Source organism: Bos indicus x Bos taurus, chromosome 7 (genome assembly GCF_003369695.1).
Source record: "Bos indicus x Bos taurus breed Angus x Brahman F1 hybrid chromosome 7, Bos_hybrid_MaternalHap_v2.0, whole genome shotgun sequence".
Lineage (NCBI taxonomy): Eukaryota > Metazoa > Chordata > Mammalia > Artiodactyla > Bovidae > Bos > Bos indicus x Bos taurus.
In genome coordinates, this window is record NC_040082.1 from 75,899,150 (window position 1) to 75,919,427 (window position 20,278).

Here is a 20,278-nt window from a genome sequence, read left to right on the forward strand (position 1 = left end):
CCACAAGGTTAAACTTTTTTAAAATTCCGTCAGATTTTAATTTAAATATTCATGTCAGAGGAGATTATATTATTAAAAAAAATCAGAGATCCTGAGTCAATTTGTTCTCTTTATTAGTTTTTAAATTATTTAACTATACAGCTTTTCCTGTAATGTATAATGATACAGAAAAAAAGAAAGATAATATTTAGATTGATAGCTTTTGTCAGTTTCACAATGTTTTACCCTGAGTTTGGTGCTGTGACATGCCCTGCTTGCCGGAATTATTATCACTTACTTGTGTTTTGCTCTTGAAATGGGTTTTTATAGGTAAAAATACTTTTTTTTTTCTGTTTTATAGGTGGAGAAACTCTTGATGAATGTGGCTTAAAATTTCTTCTGGCTGTTCGACTTCATACTTTTCTTACAACTTCTCTTCCAGCTTATCGAGCTCAACTCCTTCGCCAAGGTGATTTGGTAGTAATGTAGTAAAAGGAAGTCAGCCAAGTGGAAGAGAGGTTTAAGAACATTTACCTTTTCTTTGCCTGGATATGATCATGACAAGTTTGACACATTCTGAATTTCCTTAATTTGTGTTAAAAACATTGGCTTTCACCTCATCTTCTTTGCTTTAAAATACTGAAATTTTTTTCATAGAGTTACTGAAGAAATAAATTTTGGACAATTGAATATTACATCATATGTTTTCAAATGCATTATACATTATAGACCAATTAGTATTGTTTCATTCTCTTTAATTTCTTTAAATTTTCTTTATTCTCCTTTTTGATTGACATCCATCTAAATTCATTCCCCCCCCAAATTTGAGTATAATTTAATAGAGAAATACACTCAATTTTAATTGTTTTACAAAGAAAGAATACAGAACATAGAAAATAAAAATCTTTCCACTCCCCAAACTGCTATTAACATTAATATGTATTTCAGATATTAGTTTAATAACATTTTAAATACTTTTATATTATTAGTCAGGACTCCAAAGTAACAGAAATACTTTACTTAAATTTAAGGTAACTTAAACAAAACAAGGTATTTATTGACTCAGTACCCCCAAGTTTAAGAAATAGAGCCAGCTTTTCGGATTATAGGATCTAAAAGTTTAAGCAGTGTTGTTGGAACTCTACAGCTTAACCTTTGCTCATTGGTCTCTGTCTCTTGCCTCTCTCTTCTTCCTCCTCCCTTTCATTTTGCATTTAGTCTTAGAAAAGAGAAGCTAAAATTCTAAATCAGATATTTATTTATTTGTGAAAAATTATTGAACTTGGTTGAGAGATATTAGGGAATCTAAAAATAATTTAGAACAACAGTCTATTCACAGTATAGATGTTTATTTGTTTTTTGTTTACAGTTTCTTTATTTCCAAAGACTTGGGTATTGTGGGCAATTCAGATTCCTTGTCATTGTATATTACATTAAAAATTTGAATTCATATGTTTGTATAAGTAAAAGCCAAATCTTATAATCATTTACTTCATTCAGTAATGCTAAACAAAATGTAATTTGAAGAGACAAAATAGAAACTGAATGATTAACACCACATGTGTGAGCCAATAGATCGAGAGACTTGCTGATGTAAATGATACTTTATAAATACAAAAGTATCTTATTAATATGGTTATACGGGGTAATAAAAGTTATTATGTGCTAGGTGCTATCCCAAATGCTTCAACTATATTATTTCTTTTAATCCTCATAAGAATGTAATGAGGTAGGTGCCACAGTTATTCACATCTTGTAAATAAGGAAATTGAGGAATCTAAGAGACTAAGTAACTTACCCATAGTTATATAGTTAGTTAGGATGGAGCTGAAATTTAATTTATGCATTTTAGACTCCAGAGTTTTTGCAGTCTTAAGTTCTGTTCACCATCTGTATTGTCTCAATGCTATTTTAATTCCATGGAATTAAATCCACACGACACATATTGACCAAAGGAGATCAAACACACTAGAGAACAGAAAGACTCAGCACAGTGGCATTTGTCCATAAGCATTTTTAATCTTTTTTTAAAAAATATATTTTAATTATAGACAATATGTACTCATTGTAGAAAATATTGATGGGATCAAGTTATTTGGAGGAGCAAGATAAAAACCCAACACATAGTCCCTCCAACCTCAAACATTTAATAATTATAACTCTGTAAGTCTTACATATAAACTTTTAGGCATTTTCTGTTGCAAATATGAGCATTTGTTTCGATCATAATTATATAGTCATATTTCTTATAAACATTATTTCTGATATTTCTTCAGGACTCTCTACTAGTCATTTTGCCTGGGCATTTCATTCAGTAGCGGAAGAAGAACTACTGAACATGTTGCCAGCGATGCAAAAAGACGATCCCACGTGGTCTGAACTTAGAGCTATGGGTGTGGGTTGGTGGGTCCGGAATACCCGCATCCTTCGCAAGTGCATAGAAAAGGTGAGTGTTTTATTTTGGTGTAAAAATGAAATAATATGTATTGCATGTTTATTGAAATGATACTCCATATTTACTCTCCCGTTACTCTTTAAACAGTAAAATCCTCTTAAGTAGTCTTTATATTTCAGGATAGCATGTTAATGTAATTTTTAAAAATTTATATTCTAATTCTTAAATTGCTAGTTGATATATTTATTTAGTAGTATATATCTGTCTTTTACAAATAGTATATATGCACAATTAGGAAAATAAAGCAGTACTCAAGAACTTGTCATGGAAAGCTTAGTCCTGTTTCTACCTCTTTGTGACCTTGATTACTTTTGTAATTATAAAATAAATAAATTTACATATACATATGCATGTGTTCATTCACATATTTTTTTAATTTATTGAACATTTAAGTAGAGAATGTATGACAGTTTATATATAAAGAAAAGTATTTGTTTACTTAAAAACTGTTTCTGTGAAATTTTGACCAATACTTTCTTTTTTTTTTTTTTTTCACCAATACTTTCTAATTACAGGTAGCCAAAGCAGCCTTTTATAAAAAGAATGATCCTTTAGATGCTGCCATTTTTTACCTAGCAATGAAAAAGAAAGCTGTGATTTGGGGATTATATAGGTAGGTGAAAAAATGAAAAACTTTCCATAAAGAGTATGAAGTAGATTTATTGTGCTTGTTAGTGTGGTTCATGTAGATTGTTAGTTATTTTTGTATTTAGCAGACTTCATGCGAAATAAGCCCAGGTGTCTGCTAGAGCAAAAGAATGTTGATGAGGTCACATTCAGTTTTTTTTAGGTTTATCAGTCCAGAAAAACATCTTTTTGCTTATTTTAATAACGTCTTATGATGCTCTGGTAGGACAAAGAACTAAACCGGAAACTTCTATCTAGAACGGGGAAGAAGATGAATTGGTGGAGTTTTGAAAATGCATCTACCCTCTGCCCTGTCAGGAGCTCTTGGACCAGACTTAACCTTCCAAACCACTCTTTTCCTAAGGGCCCTGAACCCATTCTTGAGCTAGAGTCATTTAGAATTTTTCTCATTCACTTGTCCTCAGCTAGGCTTGGTGAATGTAATGGCCATAAATAGTTCACTCTTCATTTGGGATTCAGTCTAGGTGTATCCATATGAACCGTAACCGTTGGTGAAAATCATGGTATCAGTCAGTTCTTTCAGAGACTAGATTTTAGTCTCTTAGAAGTTTTACTTCAGGACAAATTCCTTGGTGATGATGATTTTTATCATCAAAGTCATCCTCAGGTGGGCAGTTGGGGGTACCTACAGGCAATTGATTAAATGGTAAAGTAACACAATTTAATATAAATTATATATTTTGTATAGATTTAAAAATGATTTCTCAAACTGCTGCTAATGCAGTTTTCTTTGTAATTTGAAAGAATTTTTTTTCAGTAATCTTTGAAATTTATGTTAAAAAGTAAATGTTTACCATAAATGTTCTTTTTGCTCAGAAAAGAAACAGATGTGTACTAATTTATGAACTGCTAATTGTCTCTTTTGAGTTTTAACTTCTAAGTGGCTAACTTCATAAAGTTGGTTCTGATGTAGAAACTTTATGTTCCAAATTTTCATATTTTATTTTTCTTTATAGATCCCAAAAAGACTCCAAGATGACACAGTTTTTTGGACACAATTTTGAGGATGAGAGATGGCGTAAAGCAGCTTTAAAAAATGCTTTTTCTTTGTTAGGAAAACAACGATTTGAACATTCAGCAGCATTTTTTCTTTTAGCTGGTTGCCTCAGAGATGCAATTGAGGTATGAGTGATTTTTTTTAAAAAATATCATTGTCATCCTTTTAAGCTCTTTATGGTTTAAATTTTTTTTTAATTTCAACTTAAGTATAATGGAACTAACACAAGGCTTAATGCATAAAGTAACTGGTAATACTTAATAGTGACTTTAAAATTTTGTCATTTAGCTTGAATGATATTTATATGGAATTAAAATTAACCAGGTTGTGTTGGTTGAGATAGGGAGTTGATCGGCCTCCTAAGAATATTTATAAACAGGTTAAAAAAGAAAAAAATTTGTCCTATCATTTTAAACATGTATTTGTGTACTGAGTTGCTTAAGTCATGTGTGAATGTGTGGACTGTAGCCCACCAGGCTCCTCTGTCCATTGGATTCTCCAGGTAAGAATACTGGAGTGGGTTGCCATGCCCTTCTCCAGGAGATCTTCCCCACCCAGGAATCAAGCCTGAGTCTCCTGCATTGCAGGTGGATTCTTTACTGCTGAGCTAGTGGGGAAGTCTCATCACTTTAAATATATTTGGACCTATATTTGGCTCTGTGTTAGTTGATGAACCTTAGCAAATTGTTAACTGATTATTTCTTAGTAAACCTTGTAAGAAGTTATAAATATTTAAAATATAACATTTCTGTCTCAAATTGCCCTTTTGCTCAGAGTTTCATACAAATGATTCAAAACAGCTTTTTGATTTGGAAACATCAGTCTGCTGAGGTGGATGGGAAAGAGTGAAAACTCAAGGTTAAAACAAAATATGTCATTTAAATTGATGTTATTAGAATTATTCAGTATTTTTCCGTTAGACTAAGTCTTTTTGCAAGTGTATACTTAAAGGTACTACCTAAACGACCACCACCACCACTTTTACTACCAGTTAAATTAACATAAGTGTTGTCAAGTGGATTTGCTGAAGTAAGCACCATGTTTTACTTATTATCCTTGTTCACTAATTTCAGATATTGTCAGTTTGAGTCTTTTAAAACAAAAGATACCCTTATTTATAAACAATATTTCTTCTTTTTGAAGGTATGTCTTGAGAAACTGAATGACATTCAGTTGGCTCTTGTAATAGCAAGACTCTATGAGTCTGAATTTGATACATCTGCAACATATAAATCTATTTTACGTAAAAAAATTTTGGGAATTGATTCTCCTGTCAGTGAACTCAATATGTTGAATATAAATATGCATTATGATCCTTTCCTTCGAAGTATGGCATATTGGATTTTAGAAGATTATAGTAGTGCTCTGGAAACATTAATAAAGCAACCTGTCACAAAGGATGATGGTAAGCAACACTTCTAAGATCTTAATTATTAAGAGTTTACCAGGTTCAGAACACACTGTTGGATACTAAGGATAATGCAAAAGCAAATTGAAGACATAAATCATCCAAGACTTTATGGTTTAGTTGGGGACACAGAGTTATGTATACAGTTTATTACCCGCCTCCTGCCCTCCCAGAAAGTTAAATCCTTTGAAAACCAAGGGCTTTGGATTTTCTGTTTTTATTAAATCAGTGTATTGAACATAGATGTTATCAACATCTATGAATATAAATTCACATAATTCATTGAATTATAAAATTCAAATTCATTGAATATAAATGTTTTGAAGAAAATAGTGGTATACAGTGAAAGAAAAGTGGTTGGATTTGGACTGTAATTTTAATGTTGACTAGATAGGACTGAATTGGATATGGAATTTGAAGGGAATGAGAGTCAAGTTTAACTCCTGGGTTTTTAGTTTGAGCAGTGGGTAAATGATAGTGGGAAGGCTAGAGCAGATCTTAGGGAGTGTTGCTTTAGATAGAAAAGGCTTCTCAGATAAGGTGACCTTTGACATCAAATCTAATTGAAATGAGTGAGTAATCAGCCAATGCAGATATATGAGTAAAGAGTGATTTTTAGGCCAAGGGCACAGTAAATAAAACAGCCTTGAGGCAAGATTATGTACATGTAAGTGGAAATACAATGTAGGCCTTCGGATACAGTGTTCTAGATTCACAGGTTGGAGTTGGGACTAGAACTAGAGATGTACAGGTTATCACATAGAGGTAGTATTTAAAGCCATGGGGCTGTAGGTGTTCAACCAGGGAATGTAGATAGAGAAGAAGTCAAATGCTGAACTCTTGGACACTCAGCATTTCAAAGCAGAGAAGGTGAGGAAGATCTAGCAAAGCAGACTGACTGAGAAGTTGTATCCAGGAAAGGAGGGGAAAAAGAACTATGTTTTAAAATATCTCAGATTATTACTTGAAGAGATGCGAAATCAGCAAACCTTTGTTTTCCTACTGTGTTAGAACACTTTCATTACAAATGTGTTCTTGTCTATTCAATGCTGTGTATTAGTGTGGTCTTCTAAATTTTTCTCATAAGACCAGGTGGATACTGGTGTCATGATAGAGAAAAGGAGCCACACAAAACTTCTTCAAAAACTCTTGAAGAATTTTTCTTGGCTCATGAAATGAATTTACTTTCAGATCAAGTCATGATGTCAGCCTGCAATCCTGCAGTTTTTAATTTCTACAATTACCTAAGAACACATCCTCTTTTGCTGAGACGTCATTTTGGATCATCTGATGCATTTTCCACACACATGAGTTTAACAGGAAAAAGTGGACTAGCAGGAACAATTAATTTAAGTGAAAGAAGATTATTTTTTACTACTGCCAGTGCTCATTTAAAAGCTGGCTGCCCTATGCTGGCTTTGGAGGTGTTATCAAAGATGCCAAAAGTCATCAAGAAAACAAAACCTTTTTGTAGAATATCTAGTTTTTTGGATACTAGTAAAGACTGTTCTCCTTCTTCTCCATTAAAATTGGATGCAAGGGAAGATAAGTCTTCAGCAATTGATTGGTCAAAATCACTAATGAATGGTTTTGGATCTTCTTCAGAGGGTTCCTCAGAGAAGCAATCAAACTCCACTCTTTCTTTTGACTGGAGCCAACCAAGTATTGCATTTCAGGATGATTCTTTAGAATTAAAATGGGACAGTGATAACGATGAAGAAAATGAGGATGTCCCACTTTCAATGAAAGAACTAAAACCTTTAGAGGGTAAAATTGGGGAAAAAATGGATGAAACAAGTTCTAATTACACAGAATCTCTCAGCGCATTAGATGAAAATGACATTTTAAATCCATCAGAAGATGTAATTGCAGTTCAGTTAAAATTTAGAGCCTGTTTAAAGATTCTCACAGTAGAACTTCGTACTTTATCTACTGGCTATGAAATAGATGGTGGAAAACTGCGATATCAGCTATACCACTGGCTTGAAAAAGAGGTGATAGCCCTTCAGAGAACTTGTGACTATTGTTCACATCCTGAGGAAGTACAGTCTGCATTTGGTGAAAATGAAGATGCAGTTGAACTAAATGAGGATGCTGAAGATTTGCTTCATCAAACAAAAGTGAAACAACTGAGAGAAAATTTTCAGGAAAAAAGACAGTGGCTTTTGAAATACCAGTCTCTCTTGAGGATGTTTCTTAGTTACTGCATACTTCATGGATCCCATGGTGGGGGTCTTGCATCTGTGAGAATGGAATTGATTTTGCTTTTACAAGAATCTCAGCAGGTATGTAACTTACATGATAACCAGTCCAAATAGTACTTTTATGAAAAACAGTTTTTGAGATTGCTTTTTTTAGTTTTTAAATATTCAAATTGTTGATTGTCCTAATTATGGTTACTTTAAGGAAGGCTACTTTTTGTTGCACTTCATATTGTGAATTTCTAGAGCTGTGAATGTATTGTAGCTTAAGGACAGTTTCTTGTCAGACCCTAAGGTCTGCTTAGTTCATATTAAACAGTCTTATATGAAGGCTTTGTGAGGTGATAATAAGAGAATATTATCCCATCATTATTCATTATAATCAGTGGAAGGTTGACCACCTCAGGTCTCTTCTAACTCTGAAAAAGTTTGTTTTGCTTTTAATTTTTAATCGTTCTGAAGCTTTTCAAAGAGACCCCTGACTTACTTAAGTAATGGATTATAACTATAAATAGTTGATTAACCTTTTTCCCCTTTGTTTTTAAGGAAACAGCAGAACCAATATTTCCTAGTCCTCTTTCAGAACAGACCTCAGTACCTCTCCTCTTTGCTCGTACAGCCAGTGCCAAAACAGTTGTTGCCAATCCATTGTTGCACCTTAGTAATCTAACACATGATATTCTACATGCCATAATTAACTTTGATTCACCACCCCATCCTGATATCCAGAGCAATAAAGTAAGTATGTTTGGTTTCAAACATTTAATTAAACTATATACTGTCATAAAGCTAAGAGGTAAGTGTTAAGGCTTTTTATAAATGATTTAAACATCATCCTATGCTTAGTGATTGTTATGTAGCCAAGTTTGTATTGATTTTGATCAAAGAAAACTTGACTGTAGGTCAGGCTCATTTTACCTGTATCATTTACCCAAAGGGTACTTCATTTTTTTAACTTTAATTTTATCTTATTTAACCATTTCATTTAGGTAAGAATCATAGTATGTATGTATGCTTTTATGAGTAATTCTCTAGTGTACACTTAGCCAAAAAAAAAAAACAACAAACGCTGATTGTTTTTTAGAGACAGAAACAATATTGTGTTAAAGAACTAGTATGTAAGTATCTTTTTTTTTTCTCACAGTCTGTCATCTGATTCTCCCCTACCTCACAAGCTGTGATATTCTGTTTCCATTTTCTTCTTGTTTAATGGTAGCCTCTCTTACAGTTTTACCCTCCTGGATAACCTAACCCTTATAAATTAATTTTGCCACTTTATTTCTTGTACTGCCCAGTAGAATAAATGCCCACATTGCATATTATAGAACTAGGAATTTAATTTTCCTCAGATTATGCTAATTTTAAGCAAATGTCATTCCATATTTAACTTTAATAATAAACATATCCCTGATGTATCAGCTTCTGCTGCTTAAAAACCACCCTGAAACATTAGTATTAATAGCTAAAAATAGCTCTGATTTATTTTGCTCATGATTCTATGGATTGGTTCATCAGTTCTTCTAGTTTGGGCTAGCTGGATTGATAGCTGGATACCTCATTTGTCTTTGGTCAGCAAACATGTTGATTAGATTCTGGATGAGCTGATGCTGCTAAGTCACTTCAGTCGTGTCCGACTCTGCATGACCCCATAGACAGCAGCTCACCAGGCTCCCCCGTCCCTGGGATTCTCCAGGCAAGAACACTGGAGTGGGTTGCCATTTCCTTCTCCAATGCGTGAAAGTGAAAAGTGAAAGGGAAATCACTCAGTTGTGTCTGACTCTTTGCGACCCTATGGACTGCAGCCCACCAGGCTCCTCCATCCATGGGATTTTCCAGGCAAGAGTACTGGAGTGGGGTGCCATTGCCTTCTCCACTGGATGACCTAAGATGGCCTTATTTACTTTCTGGTGGTTGGTGGGCCATCTGCAAGACTGTCAGGAGACGTTAGGATGACCAGAGACTCTGAGATGTGTCTCAGCTACCAGTAGGCATGCTTAGAGTATTAGACTGTGTTCTCTAAAGAAATAGAATTGAAAGGGAGTGTGAGTGTGTATTTATAGAAAGAGGCTTATTTTAAGCAATTGACTCACTTCATTATGGAGGCTGAGAAGTCTCAAGATCTGTCGGCATCTCCTGGAGACCCAGGAGAACAGATCATGTAGTTCCAGTCTGAGTCCAAAGGCCTGAGAGCCAGGGTAACTGACAGTGTTAGTTTCAGTCCAAATACCAGCAAGCCTGAGATGCAAGAAGAGCCATTGTTTCAGTTCTTTTCTGAAAGTAGAAGACCATCAGTGTCCCAGCTCAGTGCAGCCAAGCAGAAGTTTCCTCATACTCAGCCTTTTTGTTCTATTCAGGTACTTCAATTGATTGGGTAAGGCCCACTCACAGACTACCAATTCAAATGTTAATCTCATCCAAAATCACCCTAACAGACAAACCTAGAATAACATTTGACCTAATGTCTACGCACCCCTTGGCCCAGTCAGATGGACACGTAAAGTTAACCATTTCACCTGGGTTATTTCATATAGTGGTTTCAGGGGTTTAAAGAGCCAGAGTAAAATTTGCAAGGCTTTTAGAGAACTAGGTTCAGAAATAACATGTCACTTTTTCTGTGTCCTCTTGCACAAACCAAGTCACAAGTAAGCCCAAACTCATTAAGTGGAGAGACAGACTCTGCCTTTTCGTTAGAGAAGCTAGAAATATTATTTTTGCAGTCTCCCATATGTGGTCTTTGCTGTCTTTGTTTATATGATGCTATCCTTGACTTTAATTCATGTCACATGTCTATTGATAATTGAAGGAAAAATAGCAATTAGATTTTAATCTGCACAAGAGAGTATCATACTTGATAATTAGATCAGGAACCTGGTTTTCTGAATAGTCTACTTTCTTACCTAGATTAAGCTTCTCCTTCATCCTCAGATCTACTTCTGTTAGTTCTCTTGTCATGCCATGTTTAGAGCTCTGTCTTCCTTAATACAAGCATTTTCCTTCAGTTGCTATCTTTCATACCTTTCCCTTTCTCAAAAGTTTCACTCTCTTCAAATTGTTTTCTGTAGTAACTTGAATAATTCATAAGTGAACTGTCATTATCAGGCAGGGCTTTATGTTTTGGTTGAGGAGGGAACAGGTTGAGTCTTAAAGGGCTTGCTTTTAACACATGGCTCATTGCTCTGCTGAATAGCTAACATCTGTTCTCATTTGCCCTTAAAATAGAAATTAGGTAGCCATTGTGTATTTTATAATTTCTGCCAGAGGCCTCAGGTTTTATTTGTGTCTGTGTGTGTATTTGTAGTGAGACATCTCCAGACAGAAATGAGTATTAAGGAAAAAAAGGAAATAGTTTATTAGGGCAAAATAGTTTTTTCATCTTTTTTAAAAATGCTAATTATATTAGGCCTTGAAAAAGGTTCGGTTTTTAAAAGTTATTAATTAATTTTGTGTTTTTGTTCCCCCCAGGTATATGTAATGCATACGTTAGCAGCCTCACTTTCTGCTTGTATCTATCAGTGCCTTTGTGGTGGTCATAATTACAGGTAAATATCTTCTTGTGAAATTTAAGAATGTTTGTAGTAACTGCTGAGGTTTGAGAATTTGTGTGCTCTTGCTTTAGGAATATGTATACAGCAGTCTACTTTAGCTAGTGCAAAAAGCATATGGAGAAATGTTGAGTCATTTTTTCTCATCTTTGAAGTTTTAGCATTTGTCTTTATGGCAAATGCATCTCACGTTAAACTCTTTACAATTATTTAACTGCCTTTTATTGATCACTGCCTAATGCTAGACATTGTGATATCACTGGAATAAGATCTTCCTTAAGGTCATGCTAGTTAGAGACAAACATATAAACTTACAAATGATATGTAGTATGACATCATACTTAAATGATATGTACTCTATCACTGATCATGATAGACATGATAGATAGTAAAAAGTTCAGGGAACACAGAGGAGGGAGTGACTGGCTTGGAACTAAGAAAAATTTTACACTGTCCTTGATGTTTATGATTTTCTTCTTTATGTCCTAAGGTTTCACTGTAATTTTTCTGGGCTTTTGAAACATATTGTTTGACACTATGGGGTTATATCTTTCTTTGCAATTCTCTAATTCTATTTCTTTAAGTATTTTATCTTCTCTCTTCTCTTTCCTTTTATGAGACAGATATTGGAACTTGTGGATCCCTTTTTTCTTTTAGGTTTCCTCTTAAATGATCTATTTATTTCTTTTATTTTTGCTTCATTTCAGAAGAAATCCTGTCTTCATTTTCCAGACACTAATTCATTCTTCCATGTTTCTCATTAAACGTGTGCTATCTGGTGCATGTACCTGACACAGCCTACCCTGACATAGGGTAGACTAGCCGTTAAATGTCAAACTGAACCTAAACTGACTTTGTTTTCAACTTTGTTACCGATATATAAATTATATACCTTTGTGATATATAAGCTTCCTATTTGTGGTCAATAATAGTTTTCTCATTTGTATGTATTTTATGACTTTCAGTAAATATATTTAAAAGCTATCATATCTGTTTTAATTTAGAAAATTTAAAGGACACTTTGTTTTATTATAGTACTAGAGTATACAATATAGTATTTAGATGTATGTAAAGCAGTATAACTAATACACACAAGCTTGTATTTAAGTTACTCTAAATGTTAGATCTCAAACATAGAAATATTAAATGTGAAATTCATTTTAGGTCATTCTTTGTTATTATTGTTTTATTGCAATTGGAGGTCACTATAGATAGTTATTATTTAAATTTTTTTTCTCTCAGTTCATTTCAAACAAATCAGTTTACTGGAATGGTGTATCAGACAGTACTGCTTCCCCATCGACATTCCTTAAAAACAGGAAGCTTAGATGAAGCCATAACTCCCAATACATCACCAGCTCAATGGCCAGGTATAAAAAGTTATATATATATATGTGTATATATATATATACACCCAAGTTTTTTCTTAGCTTTATTGAACTTAATCAGATGAGGAAAAAATAGGTTTGGTTTGGTTTTGTTGTGTGATAATCATTGTTAAGTATTGTTAGAATTGATTCCAATTCATTATTCATCATTTACTACAAATTATCCAGTTATATAACATTAGTTTTTCCTTTATCATAATACTAAAATAACTCAAATGTTTTGTCATATCGCGTTTTATACTTTTGCTTTTGTTGTAATAGAAAAACATTGTTATTTCCAGTGTCTGTGTAAATTGAACAGATAGCTCAACACTTGGGCATTAACTGCAGTAACCTCTAGTGGTCTATGAAACTGTGGAAGAAAATATTTTTATCCTGATGCTATAACATTTTTTCAAAAATTAGGAATTGTAGTTATTTTTTTATTTATTAAATTTATTGTTAGTGGTAGCTAATGGTAGCTATATTTGTTCTTTCTCCTAGGAATAACTTCTCTAGTTCAACTTTTGAATTCTTCTGGGGAGGAAGCCCAGTCAGGACTTACGATCTTGCTTTGCGAGATTCTCACAGCAGTGTATCTTAGTCTGTTCATCCATGGCTTGGCAACACATTCTAGTAACGAACTATTTCGGATTGTAGCCCACCCTCTAAATGAAAAAATGTGGTCTGCTGTATTTGGTGGAGGTGCGCGTTTTCCCAGCAAAGAACAGGCACACTCAAAAGCTTTACCTGGTTAGTTTTTAATCTGTTTTATTTTATTTTTGAAGGCTACCACTTTATTCATCTGAATGATAACTTTGTTAAATGTAATTACATTTTAATTTATTCACAGGAAGTTATGTTACAAACCATTTTCTTAGAGCATGAATAAATAGTTTTATGGAAAACATACAGTATGAAGTTTCTGGTGTAATTATTAAACTTTAAGATACTGGTACACCAGTGATTAGAACTATCTAATGTAATTTAAAATCGTTTACTATTGAAATTTTAATTTGTTTTGAAAAATACTGTAACATTGGTTTTTGTTCTATCCCAAATACAGATTCTCTCTTCTTTTTTTGGCAGGAAGGTACTTTGCTATGCCTAGCCCACACCAGGTAGTGGTATTCTCCATGGAGTGTGTGGGCTTTTCCAAAGCTCTTTCAACCATCAGTTCTCATAGCCCTCCCAGTCTTGCAGGCAAGATATTAGCTTTAGAAATAGGCTTTTACAGTTCAGCTTGCTTTGTGTTGTTTTGGAAGGGTCGGGATACAGTGGGCCGATTTTATTTTGTTTGGCACTTAGAAAATTGAAAATTTTCCATTAATCAAGTCATATTTTTGATTTAAAATAATGATTAGCATTTTAGAAAACCATCCCTGCTTCTTTTATTTTGCTTTAGTTCTTCATTTTAATGTTTTCTATTCCTTAGACTTCAATGTATTTTTAAATGGGTAGAAATAAAGAAATATCAGTGCTAATCGTGGTAAATCAGACTATGGCTTGAAGTGACTGGAAAAACATTTCAAATAAGGCTGCTTTATGTTTGCATATCATGATTCTGGCCATTAGAGATTTTGGATTTCTAAGTGTTCATAATACCATGTAAAGTAAATATTTTAAACAGTTCTATTATCTTTTCTAAACTTCCTGGTGTTAAAACTATATAATTTATTTAAAGATTGAAACAAGCTTTTTGACCTGAAAAAAATCTTCATGATGTTTTCTGCCTTTGTTTTATTTTTGTGATTTATTAGCCCATATGTGATAATTTTGGCTTTCAAATTTTAAATGATATTTTAATTTCTATAACGTCTCCTTTGAAATTTTTAAAGAGTAATTTCCAGTGCTTAATTTTTATATGGATGAAAATAGAAAAGACTAACATGAAATTCCCATTGGAATATATACTTGACTTCAGATATTTGAATTCATTTAAAGAACTTTCAAAGTCTAAGAGGGAGTACAGTTTATAGGCTTACTGAAAGTGAAAACTGTGATCGTGTTAATGTAAAATATTATAAAGGGGATAAATTCTTGAAATAGAATGTCCACACACTTATGAAAAATTAAAAATACATTCTTACTAACCAGTCAGCAAGTCTCAATTTTAACAATTCTAGAACATTTCTGAGCACAGATACATAAACAGCTTTACTCGAAGTCCAGGTTGTTCTTTGTTTAACCACTCAGATTTAGCTGTTTTTAGTTGCAAATACCATGTAAAAAACTCTTATCTCACCACTTATCAAATCCTAAATAATCAAAGGGAAAAAAATTATCTGCATCTATATATTTAACCTCTTGGATTGGGACATGGTGTCCAAATAATACAGGATGCTTAAAACATATGGTTTACTCAGTGGTGAGGCTGGGTATAGCCACATATAAATTTTGTGATGCTTATCTGTCGATAAGAACCCAGAAACTATTCTGAATACAATCCGTCATGGATGTAACTGAAAGAGCATTTACAGAAAACATGGCATGATATGATTAATCAGTTTGCTAACCAGAAGAAAAAGAGTACCCTCATTTAATGATGAAGCCAAGGCATGCTGTTTCTAAAGCTGATTTAGTTTGTAAAGGAGCTGGTAGAAAAAAATAGAAAAACAGAAAAAAGGGAAGAAGTGAAGATAGTAAATAGCAAAGGCAGTAATAGTAATTAGAAGTAGCAGTCCTGTGAGGCAGATAAACTGAGAGTTGGAGAGACAAAATCTGAGAACAGAAAATTGGCAAAGGGACAAGCGGCGGTGACTTTCAGTGTAAGGCAAAGTTCTGAAATCTCAGTGTGTGAAGGCATTATTATGTTGTTCTGAAAGCACACCAACTAAAGCAGCACAGCAGCTTGATAAATTTTCGGTTGTAAGTAAGTAGCCTTGTGTGTTTGAGTTACTATTAAATGTAATCATGATGTCCCAGGAGTGTAATTGCATTAGATAATATTCAGTATACATTGTTGACCAAGGGAATAAAAAGATGTATTAGAAAAGTTGATCTGAATTCAGTGAAAAATAATATATATATTTATTTTTTAGTGTTTAAGTATAGCAAAATGAAAACGGATAAGTCTAAAACATTTCATTTTCCTGACAACCTGTTCAGCTATTCAATATCAATGTATTGTATATTGAAGATGAAATATTTTCCTTATAACCCTTGAAAATCTTTTAAAAAGTTTTTTCATACACTTAGTACTGTGAAGTTTTTAAAAGTCACTGTTTTCCTTGTTCTGGTATAAATTCTGATTCTAGTATACTTTATAAAAATGGTCTTATGAACTAAATTATTTTTCTCTCTACAAGTCTATTATATAGTTAATGTACTGTTAATGACATAAAATTTAAATATGACTTAAGCTTTGTAATATGAGAAAATGGTAGATGATTTTTACTAGACTAGCTTGACAGGTCAGAATTCTTAACAAAAATGTTATTGTACATAAATCAGTATTTTTAATCAAACTTAATTTACTTTGTGATTTCCACATATGTTAATGTGGGATTTGCTTTTTTCTAATTAATTAAAACTGGTCTGGGTGTATGTTCATGGAGTTATTTTGTTATTATGGTAAACTTTTAAAGTAGATAGTTGAGCAGTAGCAGTTTTTGAAAAATTACTTTTTTTTTCTGTTAACAGTTAGAAATCCATACTTTTGCTTTTTATTGCATTTATAAAGCAAAGCAAAATATTTTAAGAATTTTTGTTGTGTTTCATAATACTTGCAGATGAAAGAATTGTTATTAATTCCCATGCATAACAGTTTTTGTTAACCCACTTTCTAGCTTCTTCATGCCCCTTATAATTCACAAGTTCTGTCTATATCCAAATTCCTTTTCATTTCTCCCTAATGCTGATTTTTCTTTTATTACTATTAAAGTAGCCATTTACTACCTTAATAATGGAACAGTACAGTCAGTTTGTATCCACAGAGTGGCATGCACATTGCTTGATATTTTATTACTAGCTTTTTTCAAAAACAAATGGTGAAGCACCCAGCAGCAGTATATATAGTCTCTATTGTAGTGCCCCTGAGCTTCAAAACTACTTGAATCCAACATGATTTAAGCCATAAAATTGTCTTAGGTCTTGCTGCAGTTTGAGGGAAAAGTGGGTGCATCTACTCTAATGACAAGCTTCAAGTCATTTCTAGTTTCCTAGGAGATGCCACTAAATCTTCTTACTTGTAGCATTTCCTGTAATATATCATTCAGTACTGTGAACCTGTTTGCCATTTCCCCACTGTTCTCCTTGTTCATCAGAAGTGTTTGATAAGTTTTTTCCTTCTGAAATTGAATCTGTAATTTTAAAACATTTCGCCATAGTGTGGTTAATTTCATTTTCATGTCATGTGCCTGGGTTCACACACTATACTTTGAAATGTTTTTCTCCCTTTTAAAAAACTGAAAACAAAACAAAACTTTGCTTTAAAAACTCTACTTATTTTTATGACATAGCAAACTTGGTAAAACTATGAATTTAGCCTCATAGGTTTTATTTTTCCCTCAACATCTGTGTTCACATCATATGCCTTCTTATAATCTAAAAATAAAATAAGCAGAATGGTAATATTGGAGTGAAATGACATTTATCTTGGAACACAGCATTAATTTTTGACAGATTAAAAATACCTTTAAATTCTAAATTTTTTACTCAGTGAGAATTTGGTTAAAACCATTGTTTAAGTTTTAGAATGTATATAAATGTATGCCACAGATATATTAGAAACATGATTGTTGATTATCAATTGTTTATAAGATCAGAGAAAAAAAATTACACATTGATATGGTTCTTTTTAAAGTCATTTGAAAGATTATGTAATAATCACCACTTTTTAGCAGTCTCTTAGTATACTAATTTTATGCATTTTATTTTATTTTTTTCTGAAATAACTAAATTATTCTATTAGAGTCAGCTTGGCTGTAACTTGATATAATGCATGAGCATGCTATTTATGCAAGCTGAGTAGCTTCAAGTAATAAAGCAAAATTGTATTACAGCACAAATACTTGTATTCCTTGGAAGGTGAGTAACTTCTTGCTGGAATCATTGAAGAAGAATATTGGTTTGCCTTAATATGGAGTTGTTTACCTATCTATTAGACCATGCCTATGTCCAGGATATCCTTAATTTTCTACTGGTGATTTGCATCTTGTGACTTAGTCTGGATTAAAGATTTGTATAACTTGTTTTTCTTTGCTTATGCCCTTAATATTCTAAGGTAAAATAATAAGGGAATATTGACTCTAAAGTGTTTAGAAGTTAAAACAATAAAAACTGCATTTTCTTCCTCTTCTTTGTATTCCATTGACTAGAAAATTCTATCTCTAACCATTTCTGAAAGTCTGAATCAGTTTAGTAAGTAGTTGTGGTGTTTGAACTTTTTAATATTTTCAGTGAAAAATTAGTAGTAGTTTTTTAGGGGATAAGAGGCCAAGTGATTGCTGAAGAATCTTAGAATCATTGTCTTTAATTAATATTGACATCTCATGATACTGTTTTCCCTGCCCCCACCCATGAAATTCTTAAAAAAAAAAAAAAAAAAAGATGTAGATACTTTTCTGTCATGGTCTTAGCTAAATTATGGACTCATTTATAGGAAGATATTACATCCTCTTCTATATACAATTTACATATACAATAAATGAACATTCAGAGAGTAAGGGACTAGATGAGATAAAAACAAAGATGGCTATACAAGATGATTTTTGTCTCACTTCCTCCACTTACCTTACTATCATAGCAATCTCAGTTTTGTGTATGTACTTATTTGTAGTTAACCTTAAGTCTCATGTAAAAATAGATGAAATCAGTACAATGAAAATTGTGCTTATTTTAGTAATACTTTTTTTGTTCTTATTAGTTTCTTCACTAGTGGAAGAAGGAGAGAAACAGAACAAATGTTTTAGGCCATCAAAAATGTCTTGCAGAGAATCTGCCTCAGTGACCTCTTCCTCACCACCAGTAAGCCAGGAGACACTGTTAGTTAAAGAGAAGTTCATTCCACCTGAGCTCAGTATCTGGGACTATTTCATTGCCAAGGTAATACAAATGTTATCCAAATGATGATTTGTATAGTTAAACAGAAATGAAAATGTTTAAGTGTAATTGTTGGTGTTTCCAAATATTTTGCCACACAAGTTTAGAAAATGTTCATTTTATCAGGGTAAATTATCACAGAATATATCCTAAAATATTTTGGGCATATTTCAACTATTTTTTAAGGCAATTCTTGTATAAATTAAGATTTTTGCATTTTAAACAATGCAACATTCATAGGAAGATGAAAAGATAAATTGGCTACCACATTAATGGTAATGTGTGTGTGTATATTAGTTGCTCAGTCTTGTCTGACTCTTTTGCAACCCCATAGACTGTAGCCAACTAGGTTCCTCTGTTCATGGGACTCTCCAGGTAAGAATACTGGAGTGGTTTTACCTTTGCTTTCTCCAAATGGTAATGTACTTGGTAGTGATTAAGGAATCAAGACTGCCAGAAGTCAAAGTGCCATCCAAACTCTAATTCCTTTTCTATGCTGTAGTCCTGCATTATCCTGATGTACTCAGATTTCAGTTTTTAGTTAAATAACATCAATCCCTCAACAATATTGTTCAAGTTTAAAGTTACCACAATTTATTCAATATTAGTAATTGCATAAAAGTACAGACTTTCCTGCTAGCTCTTAGTCCAAAAATCACTGTATAAACAATTCATGCAACTCTTGATCAGTGCCAATCACAACAATTCTTTCAAAGTCTGTTAGTGATTGGTCATTTTGTACCTTTAATTCAGTATTCATTTCATACACAGAAAAACATGTAGTTGTCTTGCCTCCCTACCTCCCATAATAAATGCAAGTGACGTTTTACAAAACTGGCTAATCAGAACAGGAAATTAGCTGACAAAGTCAAGTGCAACTGGAAATGAAAAGTGAGTACTGGAAATAAAATTCAAATCAAATATAAAAAAAGTTTTAGAAAAATAGCTAACTCTGGGATTTAACATTGCTGTCATTTGAGAGACTTTAGATATGCACCCAAGAGAAATTAGTGAGGACCAGCTTATCAACATAAATGAGGAAAGTTTGACAAAAGGATGGAGATGACCTAGAGATACTGAAATTGGGGAAAAAAACAAAAACAAGAACAAAAAACCTTCACATTAAAAGAACTCTGGGTAATATTTCACAACATTGAAAGTGCAATAAAAAGTTGGATATTGATACAAAGTTAGAAAGGAATTGACAATTTGCTAACAATTAGAAAAGATACTTGCTTTATATTCTGGGTTTTATAAAATTAGAAGGCCAGCACTATTCAAAGCTTTCTTGATAAATTTTTTGCAAAGAAATAAAACACTTTATAAATTCTCACTGATTCTAATTTTGCAGTTCAGTTCAGTTGCTCAGTCGTGTCCAACTCTTTGCAACCCCATGAACCGCAGCACGCCAGGCCTCCCTGTCCATCACCAACTCCCAGAGTTCACCCAAACTCATGTCCTTCGAGTCGGTGATGCCATCCAGCCATCTCATCCTCTGTCGTCCCCTTCTCTTCCTGCCCCCAATCCCTCCCAGCATCAAGGTCTTTTCCAATGAGTCAACTCTTCGCATGAGGTGGCCAAAGTGTTGGAGTTTCAGCTTCAGCATCAGTCCTTCCAATGAACACCCAGGACTGATCTC

At 33.1% G+C, this 20,278-nt stretch overlaps 1 protein-coding gene across 8 annotated transcripts in view; it reads left to right on the plus strand.

The window, feature by feature from the left end:
- The window catches only part of DMXL1 (Dmx like 1), a 126,863-nt gene that overhangs the window by 54,639 nt on the left and 51,946 nt on the right, over nucleotides 1-20,278 (plus strand). For 5 of the 8 annotated variants that reach the window (XM_027546940.1, XM_027546941.1, XM_027546942.1 and 2 more), the window contains 12 exons: nucleotides 341-448; nucleotides 2,256-2,425; nucleotides 2,950-3,047; nucleotides 4,039-4,204; nucleotides 5,223-5,484; nucleotides 6,679-7,772; nucleotides 8,235-8,426; nucleotides 11,151-11,227; nucleotides 12,473-12,600; nucleotides 13,102-13,350; nucleotides 13,687-13,800; nucleotides 18,464-18,642. In XM_027546940.1, the coding sequence (XP_027402741.1) occupies nucleotides 341-448; nucleotides 2,256-2,425; nucleotides 2,950-3,047; nucleotides 4,039-4,204; nucleotides 5,223-5,484; nucleotides 6,679-7,772; nucleotides 8,235-8,426; nucleotides 11,151-11,227; nucleotides 12,473-12,600; nucleotides 13,102-13,350; nucleotides 13,687-13,800; nucleotides 18,464-18,642 (2,837 nt within the window). The remainder of the gene's footprint in view (nucleotides 1-340; nucleotides 449-2,255; nucleotides 2,426-2,949; nucleotides 3,048-4,038; nucleotides 4,205-5,222; nucleotides 5,485-6,678; nucleotides 7,773-8,234; nucleotides 8,427-11,150; nucleotides 11,228-12,472; nucleotides 12,601-13,101; nucleotides 13,351-13,686; nucleotides 13,801-18,463; nucleotides 18,643-20,278) is intronic. The other 3 variants (XM_027546945.1, XM_027546946.1, XM_027546947.1) reach the window with 1 other exon arrangement.